This window comes from Sphaeramia orbicularis, chromosome 14, assembly GCF_902148855.1.
Source record: "Sphaeramia orbicularis chromosome 14, fSphaOr1.1, whole genome shotgun sequence".
Lineage (NCBI taxonomy): Eukaryota > Metazoa > Chordata > Actinopteri > Kurtiformes > Apogonidae > Sphaeramia > Sphaeramia orbicularis.
In genome coordinates, this window is record NC_043970.1 from 26,641,238 (window position 1) to 26,655,287 (window position 14,050).

General features: G+C 39.5%; 1 protein-coding gene across 7 annotated transcripts in view; it reads left to right on the forward strand.

Moving 5' to 3' along the window:
• The first annotated feature begins 609 nt into the window (after positions 1–609).
• The window catches only part of mink1 (misshapen-like kinase 1), a 39,549-nt gene continuing 26,108 nt past the window's right edge, over positions 610–14,050 (forward strand). The window contains exons 1-11 of one of the 7 annotated variants that reach the window (XM_030153661.1): positions 625–2,031; positions 6,261–6,326; positions 6,849–7,031; positions 7,118–7,228; positions 7,310–7,400; positions 8,225–8,355; positions 8,445–8,499; positions 12,034–12,112; positions 13,317–13,492; positions 13,635–13,704; positions 13,789–13,999. In XM_030153661.1, coding sequence (XP_030009521.1) covers positions 1,975–2,031; positions 6,261–6,326; positions 6,849–7,031; positions 7,118–7,228; positions 7,310–7,400; positions 8,225–8,355; positions 8,445–8,499; positions 12,034–12,112; positions 13,317–13,492; positions 13,635–13,704; positions 13,789–13,999 — 1,230 coding nt within the window. In that variant the 5' untranslated portion in view covers positions 625–1,974. Of the gene's footprint in view, positions 2,032–6,260; positions 6,327–6,848; positions 7,032–7,117; positions 7,229–7,309; positions 7,401–8,224; positions 8,356–8,444; positions 8,500–12,033; positions 12,113–12,876; positions 12,896–13,316; positions 13,493–13,634; positions 13,705–13,788; positions 14,000–14,050 lie in introns of those variants that run through there. The other 6 variants (XM_030153664.1, XM_030153662.1, XM_030153667.1 and 3 more) reach the window with 6 other exon arrangements.

The window sequence follows — 14,050 nt, forward strand, 5'->3', positions numbered from 1 at the left end:
AAAGATATACTCTTCTATCATGTCTTTGTGTAAAATTAAAGGACACTTACTGTGTATGTACTAGGTAAGTTCTCTATTTGTAACCAAAAGCATCAGGAATAAACTATATTGTGTCAAGAGATGAAGAAAACCCCAGATATTCTATGGCAATGTTGTAAATTAGTATTATTTTTTGCTCTTTAGTATCTTTTTCCCCATGGCACCTGTCATGGGAAATGCTCACTGTTTCTCTGAAAGAGAATTCATTCTGCTAATTTTAGAAACAGAAACTCAGGTGAGTGTTGAATCACTGATGTAATCAACAGGTTATTTGCCTTCGAATAATTCCCTGCATTTTTATTGTTCCAGTTTGTGCTCTGGGTGAATAGGCATGCATTATTCACAAGCATTATCATCTGTTTCAGATAAGGTAGACATGCCTTAATGGAAAACCAACTACTGTAACCATGAAGCTAAAACAGAAGACAAAACCAAGAGCAGTAAAACTTAAAAGTGACATAATGTGGGTTTTAGTTCCAGATAAAATGAGCGGTAAAATCTAAGGTTTGATCAGTGTCCAACCAGCTAAACCACTGAACAAGTAGTCACCTCAGATGCATTGCTGCGTAGTTTGAAGTCCAGTGTGGATTTTCAGGTAGTTTGTCCCTGGTGAAGCACCGTAGCCATCCTGGAGGAGAAAACACTTGAGGAGTGTTGTGTGCAGCCAATCGTCATTACACCCCACAAGACTACAACAAGCCTCGGAGAGGGTGGGAGTACTTGGGAAGCAAAACATGGCGAGATAACAAGTTTGGCTGTGAACCGCAGTTAGAAACTGCACCGTATTTTGCATTCCTGGCTTCCGACAACGAGTTCTCACAATTTGGATTCTGGAGAACAAAACCTGCGCCGAACTTAAAACACTCGAGGGGCCCAGTTTACAAGCATTACGGCGGTTGGCGAGAGCAGTAGTGCCTGCCTGTCTGCCTGTGTTTTCCCCGGAAGGTTGGCAGTGCTAGGCGCGACTGTCAACACAGAAAATGGATGAAGAAAGAAAGTTTATTCTGGAAAAGACTGTCTAGCTTGCTAGCTTAGCCACGTTAGCTAGCCATTTACCGTTCAATCAATCGCTCGCACCTGACTCGATATTCGGATTACCGCGCGCACTGGCCGAAACTAAAGGATATTTAAGTCGTGTTAACAAGTTTGACAACTGCAGTCAGGTAAAATAGTGTCTCAAACGGGGACACTGTTTTAATTTTCCACACTTACCCTTTGGTAACATTCAAGAGCACGTCTGTTTAAGGCTAATAATGACAGACTGACAGTCGGTTCTGGTGCGGTGCGGACGGACCCGGGCGCCATCACATCAGACGTTGCGTTCTTCTTAAAAACAACCATTGCGCTGCTGATCCGCAACTGTTTTTTTTTAGCAACATAACCAGGAATGTATCAGTGGTACACCAGACGCATCTGGTAGTTTTTGCGTGACATAATTGAACCGTAGATGGAATTTATTGGGATGTTTTACAGCAGTGAAGACGCGGCGTCTTGTCAAAATGAACGCAGCAAGGTGTTCAACAACAGTGGAGGTGCATTGCATTGAAAACCTGCCAGTTGTTAGACTGGTGTCCATGGCCGGCTAACGGTGACGTAAACAGTTTGTTAAAATCTCTTATTTAAAGTTGAATGTGTTTTCGTCGCATATTGCGGATAAATAAACTGCGGATAACATTGTAGCTCTCGGCCAGAGTTGACGTGAGCTAACCAGCTGGGTGCGTCTGAGGCAGCTCTATCTGCGATGTGTTTGCTAATCTAAGTGCTACTGTGTGTTTCGGCAACAGTTTTGGCAGATTACACGGCCTATTTGCTATATTTTCCTCTGTTGGCAAACCCGTTTGAGCGCTTTAAAGCAGCCACTTCTTTTTTCTTCTGAAGTGCTCACCAGCGAATAACTAGGTAACTTGTTAGCTAACCTAATAAGTTTCACCAGCTATGTCTGAAAACGCCCCCACACGAAGCCTGGATGACATAGACCTCGCAGCTCTGAGGGTGAGTATTGTTATTATAAAATATGTACTGCACTTTCATAATACAAACTTGTGGCAGCCTGGTCCACACGAATCGCTATCTTATGAACAGAAGTGCCAATCTGACGAAAGCACGACCATTTAACACCCCCGCAACAAAGTTGAGGTGGGATTTATAAACGCCCCTCGGCCTGCTATTGCTACAGGCAAGTGCACCGATTTTAATCAACAATAAAGCCATGTCAGGGTCTATTCTCCTTTCTCCACCAAATGAAGAATTAAAATGATCCAACCCAAGAACCGTTCTTGACAAGTCTGTTCATAAACACATGAATATCAGGGCCAACCCTGCCTCCTGGGGCTGAAACGCAAAACACCTGATCCACTGAAAGACTGTCATCTTCTTATTATTTTTATGACACCATGAGCCTGTCAATGCTGTCATGACAAGGCTGCTCAGTCTTTTACTCTGACACCAGCTCCTCCTCCTGACACCATATAGTTGTATATTTTGATTCTCATCTTTTTGGTTTAATTTGGTTTGTTTTATTGACAACATCAAATAACAGCAGATCAGACTTTGTCTGTGGCAGAACAATAATGCTGTGGGTGTCTGGTTTCAGTGGCTCTCCTTCCAGGTCTCTTCTAGGTGTCTTTATTTCTTATGTCTGAAACTAGAACTACTGCTCTTTGTTGATGTGTTTCTCCATTACAATTGAATTTGTCATATTTTAGTCTTGCTGTATCATTAATCTTTAGAGTGAATATCATTACCATGATAAAGAAATGGGTTATGCGTTCAGCCATTGCTTTTTTGAAAAGACAGATGAAAGCTCTGTCACCTTCTCTTAAAGGGGCAGCTTTTAAAAATGACGATAGTTTTAATTTCCTCTTTCTGAGTTGACCTTTTTAAGCTTTACCTACAGTGAAATTGACTGCAAGGCCTTTCAGTATGTGCTTTAGGCATTTATTTTTTTGTGAAATGCCTAATCCAGGAACACCTGTTTTGATAACATCATGTAATGTAAGAACTGGGAACACAAGCCTCTAAATTTGACACCTTTCATCTCCGTGATTACTCCTCTGGAATAAACCCCCACATCATCTAAATTAATATGGTTAAAGAAAAAAATCTGCACTGAATTCAAAGTAAACACTAATGTTTCTTGTGGTGCACAGCTATACCAAAAGGTATTCAAGCTGTTTAGTCAGACTGGACAGTTCTTGAAATCTGAAAACAATGCAACTTGGGGTAGCTTTTACAGATCTATGGGACTTAACAGGAGATCTCGGGGTAGTTAATCCAAATCCTGGTTTGTTTGGTCTCATGTTACCTTTCATTGACCTACATCAAAGCTGACCATTGAATGTCATAATACATTGCACATTTCTAAAAAATAAGTCAGGAAAATATGTCAGTGCTTGGAGAGTAAAAATAAATATGCATATTTTGCTGCCTCGAGGGATCACAGGGAAACTTTTTGTTTTGGTGACCTGACCATATTAGGTTCTGAAAATTTGATCCTAATACAAAGTATCTGTGCAAAATCCTTGCCAATTATTGCTTGTCAATTTATTTGCAAACACCACTCAAGGAAATGAAGCCCCATGGACAACTGTGTTTATTACAAATGGCACCATATATTATGTCTTTACAGCTAAGGCACATGAAACAGAGTTGAAATCATCATTACCCAACCAAATATCACAAAAGTGTGATCAGAATATTGAATAGAAATCGGCAAGATGAATCAGCCTTCCAGGTAACAGGGGATGAAACTCCCGGGAAATATAGTCTTGTGATTTTATTTTGTAGCAGTGAAACAGTCCATTCTTTTTCTTGCTATGATTAATAGAGACCTTATATAAGTGAGAAAGAAAGGACACTGCAAAAATAAGAGAACATGCTAATAGGATGGTTTCAGACTAATATTCTAAACAGTACAGGAAATTTTTACTTTTTCTATGTTTAGTAGTGAAACATGGTACATCTGTGGTTTTGCTTGCTAAAAGGAAACAGTTTAATCTATTTCCCAGTTGGTAAAATTTAGATTTTTATCAATACTGAACACGATAAATTTGATGGTACTGGTTTATGAGGATTTAATGCAGCTCAACAGGTTTGTAGAATCCCTCAAAGGCAGTGCAGTCCTATCCTAGTGTTCTTGATGTGGAAATATGTGAGATGGCATAGCTTGCTGTTTTTAGGTGTAGTTTATTAAATATACATACAGAAACCTGCATAACTTAAGATAAGAATTAGAAAGTACAAGTTCTTCATAACCTGCTAGCTCTCATGGCCTGAAATTCAAATATTTAGGATGATATTTAAGGCTCACCTATAACATTTAGTTTAGTTATAAGATCATATTTCCTGATCATCTTTAGGCAACTGTTTTATTTTTGAGTTGCAATTTTGATGATTCTTGCAGCCATTCGACCACAGATAAAGGAGATTTTCAAAAACTACTTCCTCTATCAACCAACTTGACACCGCTGCAGGAAATGTGTGGTCAACTTCCTCACAGACGCATACCACTTCTTTTAGAGTTCAAACCCAGGCTGTGATTTTGACAGCAGCCTGGGCAAACGCAACATTAGGAAAAATTCTTTGCATAGCTCTGTGAGGTTTTCCAATATGTTGAGTTTACACATTAACATGACAACATGAATGTAGGGTCCAGCTCCAGCTGCACAGCTTAACTTTGCAGCTTGGTTGCCTGCAGTTTGTGCAATCATTTCTAAGAGTTAGAAAATGTGCTGCTGGTGCTACTCCTCAAACATAACTGTACCCTTCCCCTTATATCACTTCATTCCTCTCAACCCACACCCGGAGCTTGGACGTGGGTGAATTCACCACCTCTGCTTCGCCACCCACTCTATCATTACATTATTGTTTCCTATACTATCATTCTTTTACTCGTCATTGACGTCACATCTCCCCCCCTTTCTGTCCATGTAACATGCTCTAAAATCTGCCTCATGTTTTTGTTATCATGTAAGCAACACAATTTTGTTTTATAATGACATCTAATTGTTGTCATTTTCCAGTTTTCCTTCTAAATCCCACATCAGTGTACACTGTATGGGTTTCACATGTATGTTCTTTTTCTACAAGGCATATTTCCCCTCCTTGTTGAAGGCTGAAAACCCGTCATTGGAAACAGATGAAAGCAGGATAGGTCATGCTGTACATTCTAAACCCAAAGCAGCAGTCTCACCACCCACACATCTTCTTAAAGCCATATTGAAATGCCGTGAAAGTGGAACTGCTTGTCGTTTTTCCCTGGTTCTCTGGGGAGGGGGTTGCATAATTAAGTCAAAGCAACCTACTCATTATTAGCATCAGTGGAATATGTGTTTTGTTCAGTGAAACGATAAATGAACAACTCAGACAATGGCCAAAAGTCATGCCTGTGATGTCAGTTTTTGTCTTTTCGTTTCTAATAAACTATCAATAGTGAGTGCATTAGCTGATCTGTTTTTTCTGTGTGAAGTCTTGTGGGTGGGTGGGAAGTGAGTGGGTAGGTGGGATAGAAGATGTGTACAGATGAATTTATGGACTGAAACGCCACTGCCTTAAAGGATTCAGACAAAACACAGTGGAGTTACTGTTTCTATAGATAAAATAGCGTATGATTTCTGCTCTTTGGAGGCCTGTTTATTTTTCTCTGCGTGTTTGTGATGTGTGTGTCAGAGTCTGTAAGGTCTGCAGCTGTCCTTGAGTAAATTGAAGTCGGTGACTTCTGTTGCATAGGATAATAAAACAAAGTCTTTTTTTTCTGATTCATAGGTACTATATCATCAGTCAAATATTCCTGAGGTATCTGTTCAGGGTTTTCTGTGCAGAGTTATTTTAATTCAGCATTTGTAGATGCTCCATCTGAAGCCAGATTGAAACTGCTACCTGAGCAGGTGCAGCTTAGTATGAATTTTATGTGATTTTACTCAAGAAATGTGTTGGCATTGAAGTGTAGTTGTAGAGTTTTCAAAGAAGAACAAAACAAACATCACCCACGTAAGCACAGAACATAAATATGGTCTACTTTGTGTGGAGTTTTGCTAATTTGGCTTCCAAAGCTGAAAAAATAGAGTGCACATTGCTTCACCAGAACAAAGTTTTCTCCCCTAGCTGATGGTTTGTCAGAGAAATGGTTTAGATCAAGGCATGAAACATGAACTTCCTTGTGTGTCTAACCCTGCTCTGCCTGCCTGTCATATGGCTTATGAATCCCCCTTTGTCTTTGCCAGGATCCAGCAGGAATCTTCGAGCTTGTTGAGGTCGTCGGCAATGGGACCTATGGCCAGGTGTACAAGGTGAAACATGATGTGGAGTGGTTTTTGAGATCCAGCTATAAATTGGGAGTTATATTCATCACAGAATATCCAAGCTTTTATGTGACATATCAGTAAATATGTGAAGGAATGATATAGTGCTTGAATAGTGTGAATATTATATAGTGCTTGAGACCAAATCATTCAAGGTTTGACCTGTAATGTGTGCCTCTGCACCCACTGTGGTATATACTGTGTACTGAGGCCATATGAGTGCTTGCCCTTTATTAAATGCTCTGCAGCATTAATTGCTCAGATTACAGTGGAGTTATGTTACTGCCATGTCAGTACATTTCAGCTATCTGTTCCAAAATTTTTATAATACTCATGATAGTAACATATGACCCTGCAGTTAATCCAAATGTTTAAGAGCAGCAAAAGATCTGGAGAGAGCAATTGCTAATATTTAGGGTCAGAATTGCACAATATTAAAAAACATTAAAGCTCAGCTTCACTTTACACTTACTGATGAGTGTATGATAGTGAAACCTGCTCTTGAATCAGGGCCGTCACGTGAAGACGGGCCAGCTGGCGGCCATTAAGGTGATGGATGTTACAGAGGAGGAGGAAGAGGAGATCAAAGCGGAAATCAACATGCTGAAAAAATACAGCCACCACCGCAACATAGCCACGTACTACGGTGCCTTTGTCAAGAAGAGCCCACCAGGACACGATGACCAACTTTGGGTCTGTCTTCCTTTGTCCGTTTTCTTGTGATTCTATAGCTGTGTGCCTTGTTGAATGTACTCACTAAGTTTGTGTTTGCTTGTTAGCTGGTGATGGAGTTTTGTGGGGCAGGTTCAGTGACAGACCTGGTGAAAAACACAAAGGGCAGCTCTCTTAAGGAGGACTGGATTGCTTACATCTGCAGAGAGATACTAAGGGTGAGAAATCACAATTGCATCAGTAAAAAAAGTCTGCATCATTTGTGATTAACCAGATTAAATATCTTTGTGTATGTCTAGGGCCTTTCTCACCTCCATGCCCATAAAGTCATCCACAGGGACATTAAGGGACAGAACGTGCTGCTAACAGAGAATGCAGAGGTCAAACTAGGTATGTTTCAGAATTGTTCGCCAAAGGTGCATTGTGTAGGACTTCCTCCCCCACCCAAGTGGCTAGGATGACTTGTACAAGTTGGAAAACCAAAAAATGCCCTCTTTAGAACCACTCTCCAGTTATGGTCTACTTCTTGACTATGGTAGAAACACAATGGAGCAACCAGTGAGTGAAAACTATTGTGTGAAAGTCTTGGTGATGTTGAAGTACCCAGTACTTTAAAGTTTAATACCACTGACTGCCACTAGAAACTTGCTCCAAAAAATCCTAGCTCCACTAGGTCTACATTGAACTTCTCTCAAGGAATACATTTTTATCTAGGAGTCATTCTGGTGTTATTGAGTGTTCATTAGTCCCTCTGTAAATTATTGCCTCTTTAATAAGACTTGATGGCTGTGGTTATATCTGTTTTTTGTGGCTGTGATTGGCAGGTGTGTTTGACGGCTTGCTTGATTATCAAATTGGACTTTTGGAGTTTCTCTTTTAAAACACATTTTACTTGATAGTTATACTGACAAGACATAATTTTGGCCGGTGTTATACATCACCCATGAACTGATGCGGTCACTTCAGGCCCCATAAAACCAAGATGACAATGACCAAAAAGCAGATTCAAAGCTTAAAAACCATTCCCCACAACTCAGTGGGTGACATCACAGTCACTACATCCACTTCTTTAATTTTACATTTCTTTAAATACTTCACCCTAAATCTTACACACTGCACCTTTTAATGAAAATATGTTTCTCATGTGACAAAAAATATGGTGCCCTATAATTTTTTCACTTCACTTTGTCCTCCTTTTCATTTCCCATACACAGTTGATTTTGGGGTGAGTGCTCAGCTTGACCGGACTGTGGGCCGTAGGAACACCTTCATTGGCACACCTTACTGGATGGCACCAGAGGTCATCGCCTGCGATGAAAACCCCGACTCCACCTATGACTACAGGGTAACAATAGCATTGTGTGTGTGACAACACCTGGTATGTGATGGCCTATGAGGGATGTGGATTAATCTGATCCACTGTGTGTTTTGCAGAGTGATATCTGGTCCTTGGGGATTACAGCCATTGAGATGGCAGAGGGGGCTCCTCGTAAGTCTCTACATTCACTTGTATAACCTGTTACGGATTGAAATTAATCATATTTTAAATGATGCATGCAATTTTCATGGTACCGGTGCCCATTCTGAAAGACCTCATGAATGAGTCTGTCTTGCATGTGCTGCCTTGCTGTCTGTGTTGTCAGATGGACAGCTGACTCACTGTAATCAAGGTAGTGTAGTCGTGAGCTGGCAGTTGGCCTGTGGAGGCTGATTGCAGAGATCTCTGTGGTCTGCTTAGTTGGGAGATCTGTCTGCTTGGAGATTTGGAGTCAAACCTGACTGATAGACAAGAAAATCCCATTTAGTAAAGCAAATAAATGTCTATATCTATTGTTCTATTTATTTGCTCTGTTCTGTTAGAAAGTAACTTATATACAGACTATCCTCTGATGCTTATGATGTGGTAAAAGTACACCTATTTTCTCTGCAATCCTGTTAAAATATCTGTTTCTAGACTTGATTTGATGGTAGCTAGATGCCCTGTTGTTAACCTGTTATATTTTTACCAATTGGTGGATGTTTTGATGCAGCTTTTATACCCTCAGCTTAAGATAAAATACAGTTACGCTGGACAGAGAAGTAGCACAGAGCAGTAGGAATATGGGGACACCTTAATGAGCTCTATGCTGTTACATAATGCATTCTTATTGTGCCATGTAAGCACAGCCACCTGTGGCTGCTGAGTTAAGAACAAATCTAGACTTAGAATGCAGATATAAAGACTTCAGATGTCAAATCATATGGATGCGTCTTGTTCCCTAATGTGACGTTTTCTACTTGTCACTGAGCTGCTTCCTGTACATCACTGATAAAGAGCACAGTGCTGCTGCTGTGAATGGCTTAAGGCTTCCAGGCCAACACAAACTGTCAACCTGTTGTTGAAGTGCCATTATAAATTATGCATTGTGTGTACTTATTTGCTCCATCCATCTCATTGCAAGTGTGTTTGCCACTTGTAGGGTTGCAATATTTCTTGCATTTATAGTACATTAGCTTGTTTTTGGTAGAAGTGCTAATACCATTAATCTATTAATTGATTCATTCATTTCTAAATAGATATTTAGTCGAAATGATTGGTAAATTTTCGCAGTATGTGAAGTTTGCAAACAACATACAAAATTTCACATTACTTATACTTTTATAGAAAGGTTTTAAATAGATTTTATAATCACAGGATTAACTGTTAGATTTATTTAGTACGTAAACTTTTTTTTGTGTGGAGTTTGCATGTTCTCCCCATGTATGTATGGGTTCTTTCAGTATTCTGTTTTCCCCGTATCCAAAGACATGCATTTTAATAGCTTAATTGGTCATTTTAAATCACCTGTAGATGTGAATGTGAGAGTTTGTCTGTTTATGTCAGTCCTTTGATGAACTGGTGACACGTCAGGCCATACCCCACCTTCATCTGATGGTACCTGGGATCGGCTGCAGTATCCCATCATCCTGCAGAGGATAAATGTTTCGAAATATGAATGAATGAATGAAATATAGCAGTAGTAGATACAAGAGATATTTGCATTAAAATTCACATATTCATTTTGATCACACGGCCCACATTAACTGCTTTCATCACCAAAAAACCTTTTTAATTGTTTGTCCATCACACATGCCATTTCAGTATAGAGAAACCAGGTGCCTATATCATAAGGTGAGTTCAGTAGAGGCAGAACCTGTTACCAGGCTTGACAAAACCAAAAATTTGCAGTCTCACTATGCATTATCATAAATGTGGCTATCAGCTCCCTCTGTCAACCCAGGGTTTCTGACTCTTCATAAGAAAAGTGGAGATGGTATCAGGTGACCGATCACAAACATACACCAGTCAAATTCAGCTGCATATTTCTCACAAGTAAAACAAAGTACAATGTTAAATAGATGCAATAAATTTAAAAAATATATTTGTTAAAAGCAACTTAACCACAACAGCCAGTAAACAGAAAAGAACACTGTCAAAGCACTGTCCACTGTGAGCATGTGAATTTAGAATCTCATCACATTATTAAGTCATGTCTGCATCTGACTTTAATCACTGTTTATAATGTTAATGTGTTCTTATTATATGTAGGACTCAATCCTGCTACTGTTAAACCATCTGAGATTAAGTGAAGTACAAATGAAAACAGATACCAAAGTGTAAAGCAGACCCACTGTCATCTCTTATAATATAAAGAACTACTGCTGTGATCACTTGCTGTTATAAGATTATACATTAGTTTATATCACAAAGGAAAGTCACGGGGAAAACCAAAGAGTTTAGATGGTTTATAACTCATTCCTGATAGACTGTCTCATCATCTGACTCCTGAGCGATATTTTTCTTTTTTCCTTTTATATCTACACACCACGGTCTGCAGGATCTTTTTACGAGAACTGATTGGTCAGTAGACAGTGCTTAGCACATTTTGATTCACTGTCTGAGGTTATTTGGTGATTTACTCTGGAAAGAAGTACAATCACTTTTGTTAAAGGAGAAATCTTGAGCTGAACCAGAAGTTAGTTCTCTGACCTCTTAATTCTGCTTCATGATACAGGCACAGGTGTTAACAGGTGTGTCTTTGTTGCTTCTGATTTTGCATTTTCAGAATGCCTGTAATGCCATAGGTCAACTGGGAGAAGTGGATTAAAATGCGAGGCAACATATTTTCTATTTACCAAACAGCCTTAATGTGATATTGCATTTTATACAGAGTTATGATATTTTTCCCACATCATCTTAGTCTTTTCAGTCAGCTCCGCTGTGTTAGCAGACACTGACCATAAATCTTGTGTCGGTGTAGGGTAAGGTGGATGATGACTAACACTTAAAGGAAAATAAGGAACTGTCAGTAAGGTAAATAGAGAGGGATAAGTTATATACAGACAGCTTTTGTAAAAGGCTGAGCAGTCGATTGTCTAAAAGCATAAACAAACAGAACACTTCTTTCCAGGTATTTAGGGAAACAATGGATAGAACTGGAGAGTCTAAAGACTATTTTTACAGACAGCACGCTGACAAAAGTACAATTTCAGGAGACTATTTTTGAAAATAAATACAAGTCTTTAAACTTACGAAATGGATGCAAATTTTGCTCAACCAACAACAGTTTACATGTTAAAACATGCATGCCACATAAGGCACATATCAGTGTAAATCCCTCAGTCTTAGTGTGACATCAAATCGGTTGAACTGAAATTTGCTCCTTGCCTTTGGCTGTCTCAGTCACGTTGCATATGTCCTTATAAAAGCCTATTTACTGTGAAACTGTAAAGCTAACCAGTCAGGTTTAGCTACCTACCTACGCTGGGAACACAATGACTCACAGTCCTTGCTCTTACATTCAGTATAACAATAAGCCTCAGGCACCAGGAAAGATTGGATAACAGCAGCTGTAACCATGTTTAAGGATACAATATGTGTAATGGTGGCTTGTATTATTTAGAAACTATTATGTGCAGGCATATACATGATATTCTATCACTAACCTTATGGCTTTCTTCTTTGTACCATAGTTTCAGACTCTCCTTTCCTTTGTTCTCGTAGCTCTGTGTGACATGCATCCAATGAGAGCGCTCTTCCTGATTCCCAGGAATCCCCCTCCTAAACTTAAATCCAAAAAATGGTGAGTTATGTTCCTTGAGTATCCACTTTACTGTTGTTTTATAGTTTATACAGACTCTATTCTCATTCTTGTGTAAAGTATGGAAAAGTCTAAGCCTATAAAGTTCAACATAGCCTATGTTCTAGTGGCAACCTAATGTAGGAGGTTTCTTTATGCATCTTAAGACTTACAAGGATGTCAGTATTTTTTAATTATGTACTTCTTGGACACTGTAAGACTGAGAAATAAACTTACAATTTATTGACTTTTGCATCTTAAATTTGAGTCCAGCCATAAGATCAACAGTCAAATATTCACTGTAGACATTCAGTGAATATTTATACAGTTGCTTATTATAGTATTGTAAACCCAAAAAGAATAAAGCATAAACAAAGGAAAAATCTTGGAGTGGTCTCTGCCAGGATTTCACCATGTTTGAAACATGAACCCACTTATTAATCCTTGAATAAGAACACCACTAAATGAATAGGTTGCTCATTGTACAGGATGTGTTCCAAAATAACAAGAAAACCTGTCAGTTTCTCCAACAGACTGTATTGTCTTTAAGGCCTCTGTGAGTGTACTTTTCCTAAAGGGAAACTGAATTGGAAAATTTGTGTCCCCTTCTTGAGAATACAGAGTGTAAGTGGCTGTTGAATATGGAGGCTAATTTGATTGTGTAATTGTGAGCAGAACCAAAATATCATGTGTTTGTAACTACTTTCTCCTATTCTTCTTCCTACCCTTTTGTTTTGTTCCTATTTCTTTTCCCATTTCTGAATCAGGACCCTAACGCATGTAAAGGTATCATTAGTATGTCTTGTAGTATAGCCTAGTATTTTTAATTTACAGTACTAGTTATTAGTGCTTAATTTCAGCAATGAGATGCAGTATGTCAGGGGTCATGTAGTTCTTAGTTACTACAGTACTTACATTTATTTGACTTAGTTTTAATTCTCTACCTTCAATTATTTCAATATATTTCAGTTTGTAATGCAGTCTTTGTGAATTTTTCCCCACTGGCTTTGCTTAAAAAGTCATTATGGCATGAAATACTGTCACTAGTAATGAATATAGAAAGAATTGGAATTTCTTTTTTCTCAAACATTGAAACACACGAAGCCTCTCCTGTCTCGTTTGGGACTCTGGGCAGCTGTTCCATGCCTCCCTTTCCTCCTGTTTTCCCTCCACATGCATCATCCGCTAACCTCCCCCTTCCTCCCAGGTCCAAGAAATTCATTGACTTTATTGAGGGCTGTCTTGTGAAGACGTATCCCAGCCGGCCATCCACAGAGCAGCTGCTCAAACACTCCTTCATCAGGGACCAGCCCACTGAGCGGCAGGTCCGAATTCAACTCAAAGACCACATAGACCGTACACGCAAGAAAAGGGGAGAAAAGGGTAAGAAAATGCCACAGTGAAGCTGACCTTCCTGGGCTATTTAAAAGGGTGTGAAGTCGATTGTCTCTCTGTGGGCTATAGCAGCATGAAGTGTAGGTTACAGTGTCATTCTGTTTTTTAATCGGCCGTTTTAACTTTACAGAAGAGACAGAATATGAATATAGTGGCAGTGATGAAGAGGATGAAAATCGTGGTGATGATAGAGAATCAAGGTAATAACATTTCTTTGGCAGTAGATCACATGTATCCTGTTGCATTGTTAATATCTTGCAAATTATCTCAATTTTTGCCATCAGTTCAATTCTTAATGTGCCTGGTGAGTCCACCCTGAGGCGGGATTTCCAGCGCCTGCAGCAGGAGAATAAGGAGCGCTCGGAGGCTCACAAGAGACAGCAGGCCCAACTGGCCGCTCAGCGCAGGGATCCTGAAGAGCATAAGAGGCAGCTGCTTCACGACCGACAGAAACGCATTGAAGAGCAGAAGGAACAGCGCCGCCGTCTGGAAGAGGTAAGGTTCACTGTTTATAGAGCTGCATTTTTGTGGCTAAATTGCCTTTAA